Here is a 16,499-nt window from a genome sequence, read left to right on the forward strand (position 1 = left end):
GTCGCACCGGGGCGGGGAGCGGCCGCTCATCGCCACCGGGGATGCAGGTAGGAACCGGCAATCCCTTGCCCGGGCCCTCATCCTCCCTCCTCCCGGTCCCCCCGGGCTTTCTCCCCCTCCATTCGAGGTGGAAGCTCATACCCCTGCTGAAAGGTGACCCCACCCAGCCCACCTCCAAATGGCCTCACAGGGCCCGGAGCAGCCGTGGGGCTTGGTCCCCCAACATTTGGGGCTGAGCCAAAAGCTCCTCTCGCACGTTTGGGGGTTCCTTGTCACCCTCCTTTTTCTGGTTTTCCCGCTCCAACCCCTCCAAAGGACAGTGTTTCCTCCTGAAGCAAAGAAAAACTGTCTTGGAAACGTGTGGAAGCAGATAAGTGGGGATAGAAGCGAGAATATAAAATCAGGATAAAGTAATAAAAATTCAGAAGGTGTCTCGTGGCCTAGGAAATCTTTAGGAGCAAGAAAAATACCATATTTTTCCTGGTTTTACTGTAAATCTTGTTGTAGGAGAGTTGCACTGATGGGAGAACAAAATAACTTTTAGATGGTTCTAGGCAAAATACACTGCTCATTTCTTTCACTTTTATTTTCCCTGTAGCTTATTGCTTAAAATGAATCTGAAAGACAGTTTGCATTGCTGCCAAGCCTGCTCAGAGTTTATTCTGGAGTCCCACTGGTTTCCTTGTGCAGTGTCATGGAGCTGAGTGCTTTGCAGAGACAACCAGCAGCCACCAAATTGTCTTTCTGCTGAGGAAAAGCCCTCACCAACCTGCTGCTACTCCCAGGGAAGCACTTCTCCCTGGAGGGATGCAGTGCATTCCTCCTGTCTCCCATTCTCCTGGTTTTGGGAACATCAGCTTTGCATTTAAGATGTTTCCAACCTCCACCACTGTGATATTCTTCACCTCTGATTTTCGGGGCACTCAGCTTGTCTACCCAGCACACACAGTCGAGGGGTGGCTGTTTTAACCACCTCCAAAAACCTGCCTGAGCCTGAAGTGCTCAGAGTTGGCAACTGCTTTAGAAAATACCATTTGCCAACAAAATTGTTGGGTTTTCCATGGGTGAAGCTGAGAAATTGCTGGGATTCACACTAATAGATTTTTAAGGGGAAACATTATCTGCTTGGCTGCCAGTAATATTCCAGATCTAAATGGGGTTGGAAGCAGGATCTGAGCTCCCTTGTGCTCATGAGCTGTGGCTGAGAAGAAAAATAATCGTTGAGAGGCTGGAGCTTAATGGGTGGTCAACAAGAGGGGTGGGATGGCCATTTCCCCTCATGCCCAAATGATCACTGGGGATAAAGCTGGAGATCTCTCTTCATACAGTGTTTTAAAGACAAAATCAAAGCACTATTGCCAGCTTGATTTCTCAACTCTAAATGATTGAAATGCTGTCCTAAAACCCCAGACATCCAACGAGAATCTGAGGTTCCTGTAGGAACTGGGAGCACAGGCACTGTCAATCTTTGGCTCCATCTCCTGCTTCCCTGCAGCCCATGGGGCAGTGGGGATGGATAACCTCCTTCCAGAGCCTGAAGGAGGGCAGGTTCCTCTGCTGAAGACAAGAGCTGAAGTAAGAGAGGGGAATCTGTGGCTACTAACACTGAGCTGGGCAAACAGAGACTCATCTTGGGGCTGGGACGATGTCTGGAAGAGCTGCAGACAGCACAACACGCTGCTATGAGAAAACAGCTGGAAAATATTGGAGCAGGCATCTCCAAAGCAAAGGCAGGACCAGAGCTGGGAATTGACCCCACTGATGCATCTGATCTTTTTTCCCCAGGGCAAAGTGGCCATCAGCTCTTCCAGCCCTGCTGTGGCAGCTTCGTTACCATCCCCATCCCAGGCCAGACAGCCACTCGTCAGCACTGGGGACATCTTCAAGCTTCCAGGCAGGCTGAGTGAGTAAAGGTTGAGCAAGACAAAGCTGCTTACAAAAGGACAGGGTGGGATATGGTGGGTGCAGCCCTAGTGTCCCACCCAGGGACCATTCCCTGCTGGCAAGAGGGATAAAGTGTCATCAGGGTTCATTTTCTCTCTGTGGGGTGTTTTTGATCCATGAGTGCTTAAGACAGAGGGAGAATTTGGTGGTGGAGAAGAAATGTCACCCTGCCCCTCAGGAGTTTTGAGGATGAAGATAGAGCTGTTTCAGAGGTTGCTCCTGGTTTCAGGAATCCAGCCCTCACTGTGGAGCAAGGATGACGTGATCCACTGGCTCAGATGGGCTGAGAGGGAATATTCCCTTCGGCAAACCGACGAAAGCAAGTTCGAAATGAACGGCAAAGCCCTGTGCATCCTCACCAAGGAGGACTTCAGACACAGAGCTCCCAGCTCAGGTTAGACCCAGGGCAAGGGGGTTTCAAGGAGCATCCAAGCACAACCTGAGAGGGGCTGGATGGGTCCCAGCAGACCAGGCTTTAGCACTTTGGTGCTGGAGACAAGGACAACCCTCTTCCTTCCTTTACTCCACCTGCACTGCAAATGGTTTGGGGTGGGGAATAACCTTGTTATTATGTTATGTTATAACCTCAGCAGCATCACTGTGAGAGAGGCTGTTATCCAAAGTCCTCTGAGCAGAGTTTCCTTCCCTGCAGGTGATGTGCTGTATGAAATACTCTGCTTCATCAAGACTCAAAGAAGAGCTCTGATGTGCAGCCCTTTGCTGAACTCATCCTTTGGGAAGCCCAGGAGCACGGAGGAAGGTAGGATGGAGAACAGCAGCTGCCCAGCAAGCAGAACCTGCCCACAGCTCCAGTGGGTTGCACACATCTGGGGTTTGGAGCTGAACCCATCCCACACCACCTGAGAGAGGCAGCCAGGTCCAACAAACTCCAGCTGGGAAGGTTGTAGTGATGAAGCAGGTCTGGTCAGAATCAGACCCAAGCAGCACCAGAGGGGGGGCCCAGGTAGGGGTTGGGGTGGGGAGAGGTTGGTATCTGTGGCTGGCTGTGTGTGGAGGTGGATCCTGAGCACTTCTGATGGCTTGTGTAAAGTAATAATAATATAATATATAATAATAATGGGCTCTACCAGGCTGATAACCACCCTGGGCTGCCCCTCCCCTCCTGTTTCAGTGCTTTGGAAGATCTGGGACCTGACCTGATGTGCCACAGAGTGTTTATTTGTTTGTTTTTTTTTTTAAATTATTGTTATTATTTCCAGGGACAGACTGCAGTGCTGAGTCTGCCCCAGTTGTTGTTCCCTCGTGGCTGGGCTGTGCAGAGCAGCCTGTGTTCCACAGCCACGTGGAGCCACTGAACCTGTCCCATCACAGCTCAGAGAGTGGCTGCAGGGCAGGTGCCATCTGCTCCTTGCCCACAACCCCGTCGGCCCCACTGGATGGGAAAATGGCAGGTAATTATGAATTTATAACCTGGCTCCTTGGGGAAATGACAGGTGCTTTGTCCTGTCTGCCCAGCTGTCTCTCTCCCTCCCCTTTATTTCGTGCTTCCCCACCTCAGTTTCCCCTCCCCCAAAAAACTGTAGTTCAGGCTTGTGCTTTGAGATCTCGCAGTAAAAGTGCTCTGGGCACTTCTTACATTTATTGTCACTGCTGCCACGTGCAATCCTGTTGCTGATACACCCTTGCTGGGTTCACAGTGGGAGCTCTGTGACCATTTCCCCCCCCACACTGCTCAGACTGCAGGTTGCTGTGGGAATACGTGTACCAGCTCCTCTCCGACAGCCGCTACGAGCCCTACATCAGGTGGGAGGACAAGGAAGCCAAGGTCTTCCGGGTGGTTAACCCAAATGGACTTGCCCAGCTCTGGGGGAACCACAAGGTAAATGCAGTTGAGAACAAATTTGTCACCCCTGGGCTTCTGCAGGTCCCTTTGTGTGTCCCCAGGGCTGATGGCACAGGCGCGGGGAAGGGGGGCCACGGTGGGTGCTGAGATGCCAAGCTGGTGGTGAAGGAGGGACTTTCTCATCCCCTGGAAAGCAAAATGATGACTGTGAAGCCATTCTGGGTTAGAAACCTACACTGGAACCACCTAGAATGTCCCAAGTGTGGCCCTGCTGCAGACAGACCCAAACCAGGTGTTGGCAATTGCTTCGACTCAACATCCCACAATTCTTCCCCTTTCCAGAACCGGATGAACATGACCTATGAGAAGATGTCACGAGCACTCAGACATTACTACAAACTCAACATCATCAAAAAGGAGCCAGGGCAGAAGCTGCTGTTTAGGTGAGATGAAGCAGAACAGAGAAATGAACCCGGATCCCATCTGATGGTGCTTCCTGGGTTCCAAAAGCAAGAGCTGGGATCCTCAGCAATGCCCAAGGGTGGCTGATCCCCTCTGGTGAGCTCCAGAGCTCAGCTGATCATGGCTTGGAAGGGACCTTAAAGCTCATCTCCCCTGCCTTGGGCAGGGACATCTTCCACTAGACCAGATTGCTCCAAGCCCCATCCAACCTGGCCTTGTTGAGGGTCAAGGCTCCAGTATTTACAGCCTGGTTTGGGGCTGGGTTTGGACATGGCCCTGAAGTCATGACAAAAATGTATTGCAGGTTTTTGAAGACTCCTGGGGAGATTGTCCATGAGAAATCCAGCAAACTGGAGCAGCTGGAAAATGAGGACCATGAAGATTCCGAAGACCCGCTGGAGGTTTCACTGTAGAAAATCTTTGGAGGTGCATCACAGACAGACTTGTGCTCTGCTGGGAAGTGCTGGTGTCTCTTGCATCTCTTGGACAGAAGGCCACAGAGCTGGCCCTGGATTTCAAAACCTGCCCTGAGCCAAAGCTGGGACATCTCTGGGGCTTCATTAGCAAAACACACCCAGAAACCACCCCCCGGCCCCAAAAGTGCACGTGAATGTGTGTGGACTGGTCTTCTGCTTGTTTCTCTCCTGCCCTCTGGGAGAGAATGTGATATTTTTGCTCTGAAAATTGTGGTGCTTGTCTCTTTAGGGCTCAAACTTGCTGGTAGAGATCCCTGTGTTCTCACAGCGAGATGTGCTGAGCGGACCAGAACGTGTGCTCTGGGTTGAGCATCTTTTTTGCAGTGAGTGGTGTCCCTGAGTGCTGCTCTGAATCTGAGCCATTTCCCTGACTTGTAAATGGACTTGTATTGCAGAAATGGTGCCCATTGGAATCTCAGTGGCTCCTCTGTGACTAAGGGTGGGAGTGTGGTGAAGTATCCACCTGGATCAGGCCTGGCTGAAGCTCCAGGCTTGCCCTGAGCTGATTCTCACTTTAACTCCTTTCCCTCTGGGTAATGCTTTTTGTAATTAGCTGATTAAATAATGTGAAAAGAAACAAAAAAAAAAAGTATTATTTGCTTTGAGTTTGAAGCAGGAATACCTGGAGGGAACAGAGTGTGTTTGTGTGCGTGTTGGAAAACAGAAAATACCCACTAATATTTTCACATTGCTTTTCATTGAGGAAATAAAATCCTGTGACTGTGTAAACTTGAAAATCCCACTTACTTGCTGGTTAAAGGTCTGAAACTGGGAAATTCCAGCTTTCCTCATTTAAAACCAGTTCCTGTCCCCAGGACAAAGGTCTTTGGCAGCTCCTACACCAGAGTGCACCAGTCTGAGCTGCTCAGGAGCTGATGGGTGAACACAGCACAGACCTGGGGGGTTTTGCACCATGAGGTTTCCACCAAAACTGGTTGTTTCCAACCTGAAATTACAGTTCCTTTTTGCTGTAACTGGTGTTGCTCCTCCAAAACTACTTTACAACTGGAGTCTGGAGACGGTGGTGGGATGGGTGGTGGCTGATTGGCAAAGTTTCAGCAGTACCACAACTCTGGAAACGCCGCCTGAGAAGTTTCACTTCCACAAAAAATCACCAGCTCGCTGGCAAAACAGAGGTGCTTGATAATTCAAGTGAGGGAGGAGAAGGAAAGGAGAAGCTCTGATGGGGTAAATAAGCTTAAAATCACAGCCTGTGGGAGATCCTGGCCAGGAAGGGAGGCCAAAATCCCTGCTAGGAGAGGGGCTGGAGGTTACCCAGCACCCACCAAGCTGCAGCCTGGGGCTGCACCACACCGGGAAGGTGAAGTGAAGCAGCCAGAACTCATCTTTCCTCTCACAAAGGGGGCTTTTTGTGGCAGGGAAGATTAAAACCAGATCTTTCTTGGGATAAAATCCATCAGAATAAGTGTAAATCCCCTCTAGCCCTGAGGGACACCTTCGGTGGGACAGCAGACTTCCTTCCTCGGCAACTCTCCCACCCCAGCCCTGTGGCACTTCTGGAATGCACACCCAGGGGTGCATTTTTCGTGACCTTCTCTTTAACCAGACATCCCTACACTTCCTTGCTATGGAAACAGCCCTGATGGTTATGGAGTATTCCATTGCTTCTCCAACCTGTGTGCATGTTTTGTTGGAGCAGGTGACAGTTGGTGACCCTGGTCCTTGTGATAACACCTTCCGCTTGTTTTCCCTGCCATGACTAAAGATCACTCTGGACTTGGACGGGGATTTCCTCTCCTGCCTGGGAAGCTGCCAAAACCCCTCAACCTTCCTTGATCTTGGGGGGTGAAAATCCAAAGGTTCCAGGCTTGCTTTCCTGGAAAAAAAGGGCCTGTTGTTCGCTCGCAGGAGCCCTGCACTGAAATTGCCAACCCGACTCCCAAATTTCAATCTGGATGAAGATTCCTGCCAGGCAAAAAGTGCCAGGACAGAAAACTCTTGCTGATTATGGAGTGCCAAGAGTGGCACACCACAGCTGCACTTGAGAGACAGACAGTAAGGGTTTTCTTTCCTGGGGGGAAGGTGTGAGATCCTGGATCGGAATCTCGCTGAATTATCGATATGGGTCGGAATCAACTCACTCTGTGTGTGTGGGGGTGTGTGTGTGGATGTGGGGAAGGGCTGGGAACATGGCAAGGCCTGTGCTGAGGGCACAGGGCAGAGCTGAAGGCCTGGAGCTGGGCTGTCAGTCAAGGCAGACCTGCCTGGTAGCCCAACCACACCACGCCACAGCAGACTGGAGGTGGCCAAACTGCTGGAGTGGATGTGGCTTTTTATTTTATGGAAAAAACCCCAACCAAATTGATTGTGAAAGTCCCTTTCCTTCCCTGGAATCGACCTGCTAATGGAAGGATGTGGCTGTGTGCTGGGGAGCAGCACAGAGCTCCTCACGGAGGATTTAATTATTTATCAATAAATGGAGATGCTGAAAAACCGAGCCAGGAAATTCCTGATCAATACTAGACTCTGATTCATCAGTGTGGGCTCAGGAGGGACCGAGGGATGTGGACTGGATCTCTCCCAGTCACAGGAAATTATGGCCCAAAGAGTTTACAGAAAGGAAGAAAATAATCCCGGGCTGTTCTGATTGCAAACTGAATCCATTATCGGGAAAAGACCGTTTGTATCCAGGGGAAACCTTGGCTGCGCATCATCCCACCCGAAAACCAGGGACAACGCGTCGCTGCTCGGCTGGAAATCTTCCCGAGGGGTTTTCCAGGAGGGGTTTTTCCAAAGCCTGAGTCCCGCCAGCTCGCCAAAAGCATCCGGCTCCATCCCTGCGAGGTGCAGTGCGGGATTTTTGCCATCAGGTGGCAAAATTGCGATGGGGAATGTGGGAAGCACCTGCCGGAGGGTGTCACAGTGGGCACAGGGGTGGCCCTGGGGCCAAGAGGAGCTTTGGTGTGAGAAAGGTTTGATCTTAAGGCAGGATTTTCTGGGCTCAGGGGCGGTTTGTAGGTGTCGGGATGTGCCTGGTGGGAGCCACGGGGGTGTGAAGGATTCAGGTCATGAGCTGGTGCTGATTCATGTTTTAGGGTGGGAGCACGGGCTGTCTGAGGGACCCCAGGGTGGGTTTTGAGGGTTTCAGCCCAGCCATGCCCAGTGTTAATAACACCAAATTTGTGGGTTTGATCCCTCTATGGATCATTCACTTAAGAATGGGACTCAATGATCCTTGTGGGGTCCTTCCAACTCAGAATATTCTGTGATTCTGATTCTGTCTCTCAACAACCTGAGAGCACCGTGTCCCAGAGTGTCTGTGGTCTCACAACAGCCTCTGGGAACTCCTGGGACACGAGCAGGGCAATCTGCTTCCTGCTTTTGTCTGAGAAAGTTATGACTTCCCTTTACAAAAACAACCCAGAAAAACCCATATAAGGCACCACACACAGAGTGAAAAACAACAAAACAAACCAAGCCCAAAGCCAAGTGGCTGCCTGAGATAGCTGGTCTCAAAGGCCAGCTCGTACACACCAGGTGACAGGTGATTTTTATGCTGTTTTGCTGCTGCTTGTCACAAGGAAATTGTTTTCTCCTCCAGTGAAACTCACACTCATTGGTTTCCGCCACGAGGGCGGTGATAACGGGCACCCCAGGCGGAAGCATCGGCCGCTCTCCTACCTGAATGGCTGCTAAAAATAGGAATTACCTCAGCCAGCCACCGGCTTGGGCATAAAAAGGCAGCTCCCAGGAGAGCCTGAGAAGAACCCTCAGCACCCGTGGCCGAGGAGCTTGTCTTCACCTCTGTCCCAACAGGCAGAGATACTGATGGAAAGGTAAAAACCAAACCAGCAAATAAAGAATGGTGTGGCCAATGCACTGGAATCATCAGAGTAGGACGGGGGTTGTGGCTTTAGTGTGATTAAATTCAGTGGAATGACTTGTTGTCGGGTGGTTGGTGGGGTTTGGTGTTGGCTTGGATGAAGGAAACTTGTCTTCTTGATCCCCAGAACCGGCCAAGGTGGGGTGGGTGGGTGGTTGTGCTGGGCACTGTGATGATGTTCACCGAGTCTGAGGGGAGGCTGATGCCCAACTCCAGGGTGGTTTGTACAGCCCAGCTTGCCAGGTTTCTGTGCTTGCTCCCTCTGTGCTGTTCAGTGGTGGAGGAAGTCTGCTTTGGGTCTGGTTCTTTGAAGGGTGAAATTGGTTTCAAAGATAAAACCGACACAAGGCACCGTCACGGCTTCCTGGTTTTCCAATAGCAACGTTCCTGTTTCAATTTGCTTGCAAATACAGAGAAAAAGGGCAATGGGAAAGGAAGGGAGAGGGTGGTCAGAGCTCTGTTCACAGCCCTGTGCTGGTGGAAGCTCAGAGGGAGTTTGTCACTGAGGAGATTTACAAGAGCCCATGTTTCCCTTGACTTCTCCAGCCTTATTGAGGGATGATTTTTTTTTAGCAGCCAAAATTTTAAGGGGAAATACTCAAAAATCTGGGTTGTGTCATTCACAGTGTGCTCCTGGGGTGTCATTTTTCATCCTAATGTGGGAACACGTTGCGATGGATGATAGGAGGGTGTCTGGGTGATATCCTTGCTGGGTGAAACCCCCTGGATGATGACCAGTTTCTCCCCTGAGACACGCCCAGCCCATTTCCCGCTCCCTGCAGTTTCAGTTCCTTTATCAGTGTTGTCTACAGTCCATCATAAAACCCCGCGTGGGCCACCTACACCAGGAGCACTCAGATAACAACTATAAAACTGGCCGATCATTAACCAGGAACATCAACAACCTCAGGCACCCCTGGGTGCCAGAGTCGGGGGGAGGATTTCCATCATGCCCAACCCAACTGTGCAGCCACCTGGGGGGAAAACAAACAAACAAAAAAGACAGGCTGAAAATGTTGTTTTTCTCCCCAGCAACGCACGGGCTCCGGCTGTGGAGATGCCTCGGTGGGATGTCGGGAGGCAGCCGTCGGGCAAGATCCTCTCCCTGGACAGGCAAGGGGCCAAGAAAGTGCTGGAGATTTATGTCAGGCGCTCGCTGAGCTGCCGGGAAAACCCACCAGTGGCCAAGCAAAGCCCACGGGAGAAAACTGGAGGGAGAGGGAGGAAGACGGACGGGCTGCAACGGTCAGAAAGCGACTTCTGTACGTACCCATGTGCCAAATCCAGCCCCAGGAAGGACCAGGAGGAGGGACTCAAAGTGCTGGACCTGGAAGAGGCTCTGGATGATGACAGCAAATCTCCCCAGGAGGTCCCTAAAGAGGGGACGAAGCCCAAGAGGAAAAGCACAAAAAACTCTTCCCACCATTCTGGTTCAAAACCCGACCTGGCTGAAAAGCTTCTTAAATTTCTTCTTCAAGAGGAGCCCCGAGGAGCAGAAGGAAAACACGGGGCAAAAAGCGAAGGAGAAAGATGCCAAAGCTTCTCAGGGCTCCAGACCAGAAGGAGCCAAGAAACACAGGGTGGACTCAAGCACATCCCCAACACCGGGCAGAGCCTCGAAGAGGAAAACAAGCATCAAGAAGGTTTTCTCCTTGAAGAAGCATGGGGAGGAGGAGCGGGGAGAGACGGGATCTGGGGCGAGGACCAAGCGCCCCGGCTGCCTTCCCCTGCGGCACGTCCTGGCACCGGCCACGCCAGGTGGGACCCCCCACGCCCCCTCCCCTGACCCACCCCTTCGTCCAACGGGACCTCCCTGGGCTTCTTTTGGGAAAACCCTCATGTTTAGTGCTGGCTTTTAATGAGGTGTCACCTTCCTGGAGCTTTCTGGGGGTTTGGGATGGGGTTTGGGGACTCCAATCCCAACCTGCTGCCCCCGGGAAGGCTCGATCTGCCCGTGCTTCGAGCACACGTCACCTCAAGCCTGATGTTGGCAGTAACCACCCAAGCACAAGTTTTCTGCCCTTTGGCAACCAAGGGTCACGGTGGTTTAGTTTGAACCTGTGTTTGAGACCTGAGATTAAATCCTAAACCACTCCAGGGCCGATGTTACGGTGTTTGAGATTTGCCACGGGGATGGGTGTGGGCAGCTGGTGCAGCAGAGCCCATGGGACACCCAATTCCACCCCTTCCAGTGCCAGAACACTGATGAGGGGATTTAAGAGGAGCTTTGACAGGATTTGGGGCAAGTCACAGCCGCTCAGTTGTGGCTCAGAAAGCGCAGCCACATCCTCCACCACGGGAATGCACTGATCCTGGGTGGGCACCAGCACATCCAGTCCCTGCTGCAGCTGCTTTTCCCTTTCAATCAATCACCAACAAAAATAATCCTCACTTCTGAATATGTGTTTTCCTTCCAGCAGAGGTGGAGCAGCCTGATGGCTACTACAGAGAAGTCTCAGAGGAGATTGGGCTGATCGTGCAGGGCAGTGAGAGCCAGGGGAGCAGAGCAAGTGGATCTGGGGAGCCCCCACAGCCATCTGGCACCGATGGGGTTGGTGAGTGCTGCCCTTGCTGGCCCTTACAGAAAACATATGCACACAAGACTTCTCCCCATGCAGAGCCTGCTTCAGTCCTGATCCAGGGAATACAAAGGCTTTGGTGGAGATTTTCAGCATCAGGTCTTGACTGGGGGAGAGAGAAATTCATAGAATGCTTTGGGTTGGAAAGGGCTTTAAAGATCATCTCATTCCCGTCCCCTTCCATGGGCAGGGACACCTTCAACTAGGTGGATTTCTGCCACAGAAAAGGCAGAATTCAAAGGCAGGAGCGTGGTTTTGCTGGGTGAGGGTAACCAGGCGCTTGGCAACAGGCTGAAATAGTTTTTAGAGGGATAGAGATGGATAAATGTTGCTCAGGGAATTTTTTCTGGGGACTAAACAGAGCACTGGGGTGTGGGAGGCTTGGAGAAAGGGCTGGAGATAACGTGGGATCTCTGTCTGCAGACGAACCCATCAGGAGAATCGTGGCCCTGCTCCGGAGCGCAGGAGATGAGCTGGACAGGCAGGTGAGAGGAGAGCTGAGGGAATTTGGGCCAAGCTGCTGTGAAATGCAGCAAGGCCATCGATTTGGTGCAGGGAAACGCTCAGTAAAAGCAGCTCTCAATTCCCCGTCTGGGCGTGGCCGGGGCTGCCTGTGTGTCCTCCCTCAGCTGTCATCCTGGTGTGGAGTGAAGGCATCAGCAGGGGGATGACACATGGGATCCCTCCCTCATAACCTGTCCTCACCTGCCTCTCCCCCAGATGAGGGAGGACGCGCGGCTGCAGCTCTTCTTCAGGGACATGTCCTACAGCTCCTTCAAGAGCTTGGCCGACGCCTACGTCCAGCGGGAGATGACGGCCAGCAGAGCTGATGCCAACCCCCAGGAGATCCAGTTTGCCTTCACGGTCCACCTCACGGCCAGGCTGGCCGGAATCCGCAGCCAGGCAGTGAACAGGATCATGGGCTTCGGCACGCGGTACCTGGAGGATTCGTTTGCGCCCTACGGCAAAATTCTCCAGGTAAGGAGGAGGATGAGCCCGGGGCTGAGCTCCCAGGAGCGAGTCAGGGCAAGTGCCCAGAGGAGCTGTGGCTGCCCCATCCCTGCAAGTGTCCAAGGCCAGGCTGGACGGGGCTTGGAGCAACCTGGGCTAGTGGAAGGTGTCCCTGCCCATGGCAGGGGTTGGAACAAGATGAGCTTTAAGGTCCCTTCCAACCCAAAGCATTCCATGATTCCACGATTCTATGAATGTTTCTTCTGTCTCAGCAGAACAGAGAAAAGCTCAGGACAGACCACTGTGACAGCCCAGACTGACATCAGCTGCTGTGAAGGGCCTGTGGTGCCTGGGAACCCAAGGATGAAGATTTACTGGTGGGAGGACAATCCCTGATGGTGACCTGGATGTGGGGGGGATTCCTCATCCATGGATTTAAAATCTTCGAAGGAAAAGCCTGAGCAACAGCCAGAGCACTGTGAAATGCTATAACCCCTCCTGGCTGGGGGCAAAGACTCTGTAAATCAAACAAAGCCCAGATTTCACTCCGTGTTTGCATTTTAGCTCCTGCCAAGTGCATGTGTTGAACCTCAGGGGTTGTTGGTGTTTGTGTATGTGTATTTATTTACCTGCTTTTCTACACGTGTCTGTGAATGTACACCATAATTTTTGTAGTTTCTGCTGTCAGCCAAGCATCCAGTTTGGAAAAGAACATAAAAAACTCAAATAAAATTGGTGCCTAAATGCCATCCAGGCTTATCTGCTAGATGGAATAACATTTGCTTTGCTCCAGCTGCTGTGGCTGCTCCTTTCCAGCCATATCCCAAGCGGCACAAGGGAATCTTACAGCGGATGCACAGTGCTGTCCTGCCAATTTTACGATTTATAGTCATTCCCTTTGCAGCAGAAGGAGATTTACTGCCCAAAGCAGCTTGGGTTAACACCAAGAACTGGGTAAAGCTCGTTCCTGAGCGGTGCAGGAGCTGTCACTCCCTCGAGGACTGAGGGGATTTGCAGCTGCCAGGGTCTCACCTACAAGCTCTAAGAAGATGTGAAATGTCAGAGGGATTTAAGCCCTAATCACTGGGAATGTTTCCAGCTAATCTTTGCCCAGACCCCTAAGTAGGGCCATGGATTAAGGCAGCTTGGGGCTGGGGGGGTGTTGCCAGGGCTTGGTGTGGTGGCACCAGCAGGAGCATCTCCCTTGAGAGGTTGGACCCAGCCTGGAGTGGAGGAGATGAAGTTTTGGGGTTTGCAGTGTGCAAGAGGTGGGATGGTCTAGCAGGTTGAAGGTGGTGGTGGTGGCAAACAAATATGTTTGTCTGGGTCAAGGTCATGTGTGGGGTGACAGTCCCTTGAGGGCCATTGGTGCCGGTTGGGTCTGCCCAGCACCTCCTCTCCTGGATTCTCAGTCCATTTCAAACCCTAAGTAACAGAAAATGAGGAAGCAGAGCCCTTGCAGGATGGGAGCAGCCCTTCCCCACCCAGATCCACATCCCTGTTTGCAAAGCCATTAAGGGCTCATCTGCCAGACCCAGGGAGTTCAGTCACCGACTGCTGAAGGGTCCCAGGGAGGGGGGATACCTTGCAGGGGCTCTGTCTAATTTAGCCTGGGGTGATTAGGACTGTGGAAAACATCAAATCCCAGTCCTGGATCCTGCCCACCACAAGTGCAGCATCAGCACCGTGGTTTTTTTTGGCCAGGAACCAAACTGGGAGAGTTTTACTGCAAGAGAAACCAAAACTGCTCTTGCTGTTTGTAACTGCCCCACTGTCCCTGTTCCCTGCCGGGAGCCTGGGGGACTGTGCTGGGCTGTGAGCAGGGCAGGGTGAGCTGATGTTGGGGGGGTGGTGGGGACCCATCTGGAGGATCATACAAATACCTCTATTTGTTTTGCATCTGAGCTCGTGCAATGCCAGGGGTGGGTTGGGAGCTGCATGGAGCAGAAAAGGGTTCTGTTTCCTCACTGCCTTCCATCTTCCATCAGCACGTGGGACTCACCCTCCAGGTGAAACACCAACGAGGCAAACAACTCATCTCTCCCAATCCCTTCTCCTGTGCTTTTCCCAATACCACAGCTGAACCAAATACTCTCCTTCTGTGGTCACTGGACCATTTCCAACCCATCAGGGCAGCAGTGCCTGGAAAACAAGGAGCAAAACGTGCCCATCCCCTTGCACAAGGGGCTCCTGCTCCCAAATAGCCCAACCCAAAGCAGGGATGCTGCTCCAGCCCAGCACAGAGGGATGAGGTCAGGAGTGGCCACGGCTGCTCTTTAGTGCAACACCTCATGTCCCTTCTTGTGAGCAACTCCAGCTTCTTGGCCTAATCTCTTGGTTCTAAAATTGAGAACCTGACTGCCTGTGGCCACTGAAGATACTAAGAAGGTTTTAAAGAAGGGCAAGTTATTAGTCCCAGGGGTTTGAGCAGTTTCCAACTCTTGGCATTACCTTCATCCTTCCCTAAACACCCCGTGGGGGCTTCCAACAGCAAAGACAATCCCCTCGCACGAAAATCCCTGGGATCACCGACACCAACCATCTGGGCACTGATCCTGCCCTGGCAAGAAGCAGCCCCCAGCCCTGCACAGCCCCCAGCCCACCTGGTGCTCAGAGTGAGCTGGGAACCTTCTCCCCAAACCCACCTGCTGCTGGGATCCCTCGTGTCTCTGAAGTCGTCAGGCCCTTCTAATCCTGCTTTGCCAGGTGGGGAGGGCAGCTTAGAAAAGCAGCCCGGCACTTAACGAGCCAATTAATGCAAAATTTGCTGCCACTTAAGAGGATGATGACAAGGTTTCTTCTCACGGGACCTTGGAGCTGAGCCAGGGGGGGATGATGTCTCCTGGAATGCCGTCCTGGGGTCTCAGTGTCCGCAGCAGGGGAGGGTGCAGGGGCGGATTTGGCAACTCCTAGACCCCTTAAGAAACCCCCCATGACTCACTGCAGGCCAGAGCAATGTGTGGACAGAACAACGTATTCCTGCAGGTCCCATGGGACCATTTACACCTTTCCCAAATCTTGGCAGCCAGGGCTGGGCACAACCAAGGCGATGCAAGCGCTGAGTGAAGCAGGAGCATCCTGCACCTCTCCATGCAGAGCCTGTTGCATTCCTTGGGGGCCTGACATGCACAGCAGGCACAGTTCACATGCAGGGAACACAGGAACAATTCCTTCCAGTGTGCAAACACTCCTGCACTTCTGATGCCCTGGAGTGTTTGCACCAGTTGCAGCAAGAGGTGATACTTTTGTCCTTCTTGGACTTGCCAGTACCGGAAGAAAGTCCTTTAAATGAAGGGGTTTTTGCTTTCCCGAGGGCTGCAGGAGCCAGTGGCATGAATCACACAGATCAAAGCTCAGATATCACCAGGAGGCTGGTGGAAAGGCTGCCATGTGTGGGAGACTCACCAAACAGGGGGGATAATGTGAAACATCAAACACTGGGAAGGCAAGAAATGAGAAGCTCCAGTAAGGCTGTGATGCGAAAACCCCGATTCAAGCAATTGTCCACCTCCAGGATAACTCAAATAATTATTCAATATGTCTTGGGGCTGAGAACTCTCTGCTGTGTGCCCTGACATCCAGGCAGCACCAGAGATCAGCCCTGGCTGTGCTGTGACATTTACCTGGGGGTTCAGGCAGTGTCCACCAGGGACACTTCAACCCAGGGACAGTTTGCTCCTCTGTGCTCCCAGGACACAACTCCTGTTGCAGGGGACACAGTGATGGCCAGAGAGGGCAAATTAAAATGTATAAAAATTGGGGGTGAAACAGCACTGCAAAGGTTGTATCAGGATGCTGGGACCATCCTCTGTTTCCCTGTATTGTCCTGGCCAGGCTGGTGCATGACATGAGGAAGGAGAGCTTGTTCCTGCAGCCTGTCATTATCCACATGCCAGTGCTAATAGACAGAACCTTAATTTCAACATAAGTAGTATTCACTCTCAGTGTTCAGGCTGTATGGATTTGGACAACATAAACACACAGTGTTTACCAATATTTATTAAACACATCTGTTGAAAATGGCAGCCTTTATTCTGTATGTTGGCAGCAACATCAGAGCATTAAGGCTGAAAAGACACAAGAAATGTCCTGAATCTCTCAGTGTATTTTTTTTTTTTTAACTATCCCCCAGGAAATGCAGACAGCCCAAACCCACTTTGATTTTGGTTCTGTAACCACAGACTTGGGGTAATGTGGTGCTGCTGTAGGACCTCATTGGGAAGGGGAGAGAAAAACAAACCCAGCTTTTTGGTATCAAATGATATCCAAGGGTCAGGCAAGGAAAAACCCTTCCAATGGGGAGCAAATGTAAGGAACATTTCCAAACCTAACCCAGCCCTGCATCCTCTCCTTGTGTAACACCCGCTGGCTTTAAGTGTCTTATACAAGCCTTTACTCACTCAGTACTGAGCTGTGCCTAAGCCAGGATTAAGGGAGAA

At 51.9% G+C, this 16,499-nt stretch overlaps 2 protein-coding genes across 2 annotated transcripts; both read left to right on the forward strand.

The window, feature by feature from the left end:
- The first annotated feature begins 1,788 nt into the window (after positions 1-1,788).
- Positions 1,789-4,263, forward strand: ETV7 (ETS variant transcription factor 7). The gene is made up of 6 exons (XM_050326818.1): positions 1,789-1,903; positions 2,174-2,338; positions 2,597-2,704; positions 3,165-3,356; positions 3,642-3,784; positions 4,091-4,263. Exons 2-6 carry the CDS (start codon positions 2,275-2,277, stop codon positions 4,193-4,195), a joined length of 612 nt encoding a protein of 203 aa, XP_050182775.1. The 5' UTR covers positions 1,789-1,903; positions 2,174-2,274; the 3' UTR covers positions 4,196-4,263.
- A 5,324-nt stretch (positions 4,264-9,587) lies between these two features.
- On the forward strand, positions 9,588-12,713 carry LOC126645944 (uncharacterized). The gene is given in 6 exon segments (XM_050326819.1): positions 9,588-9,968; positions 9,970-10,288; positions 10,951-11,085; positions 11,533-11,594; positions 11,830-12,087; positions 12,336-12,713. Coding segments are annotated over 6 exon segments (1,200 nt in total). The 3' UTR covers positions 12,381-12,713.
- Positions 12,714-16,499: the final 3,786 nt, after the last annotated feature.

Source organism: Myiozetetes cayanensis, unplaced genomic scaffold (genome assembly GCF_022539395.1).
Source record: "Myiozetetes cayanensis isolate MyiCay16 unplaced genomic scaffold, myiCay2020 scf32, whole genome shotgun sequence".
NCBI lineage: Eukaryota > Metazoa > Chordata > Aves > Passeriformes > Tyrannidae > Myiozetetes > Myiozetetes cayanensis.

Bases quoted from the DNA above. Each gene is read 5' to 3' on its own strand.
- ETV7 (XM_050326818.1), top strand. From the start codon at position 2,275: ATGAACGGCAAAGCCCTGTGCATCCTCACCAAGGAGGACTTCAGACAC. The intron at 2,705-3,164 runs GTAGGATGGAGA...TATTATTTCCAG, and splicing joins GCCCAGGAGCACGGAGGAAG to GGACAGACTGCAGTGCTGAG. The intron at 3,357-3,641 runs GTAATTATGAAT...CACACTGCTCAG, and splicing joins ACTGGATGGGAAAATGGCAG to ACTGCAGGTTGCTGTGGGAA.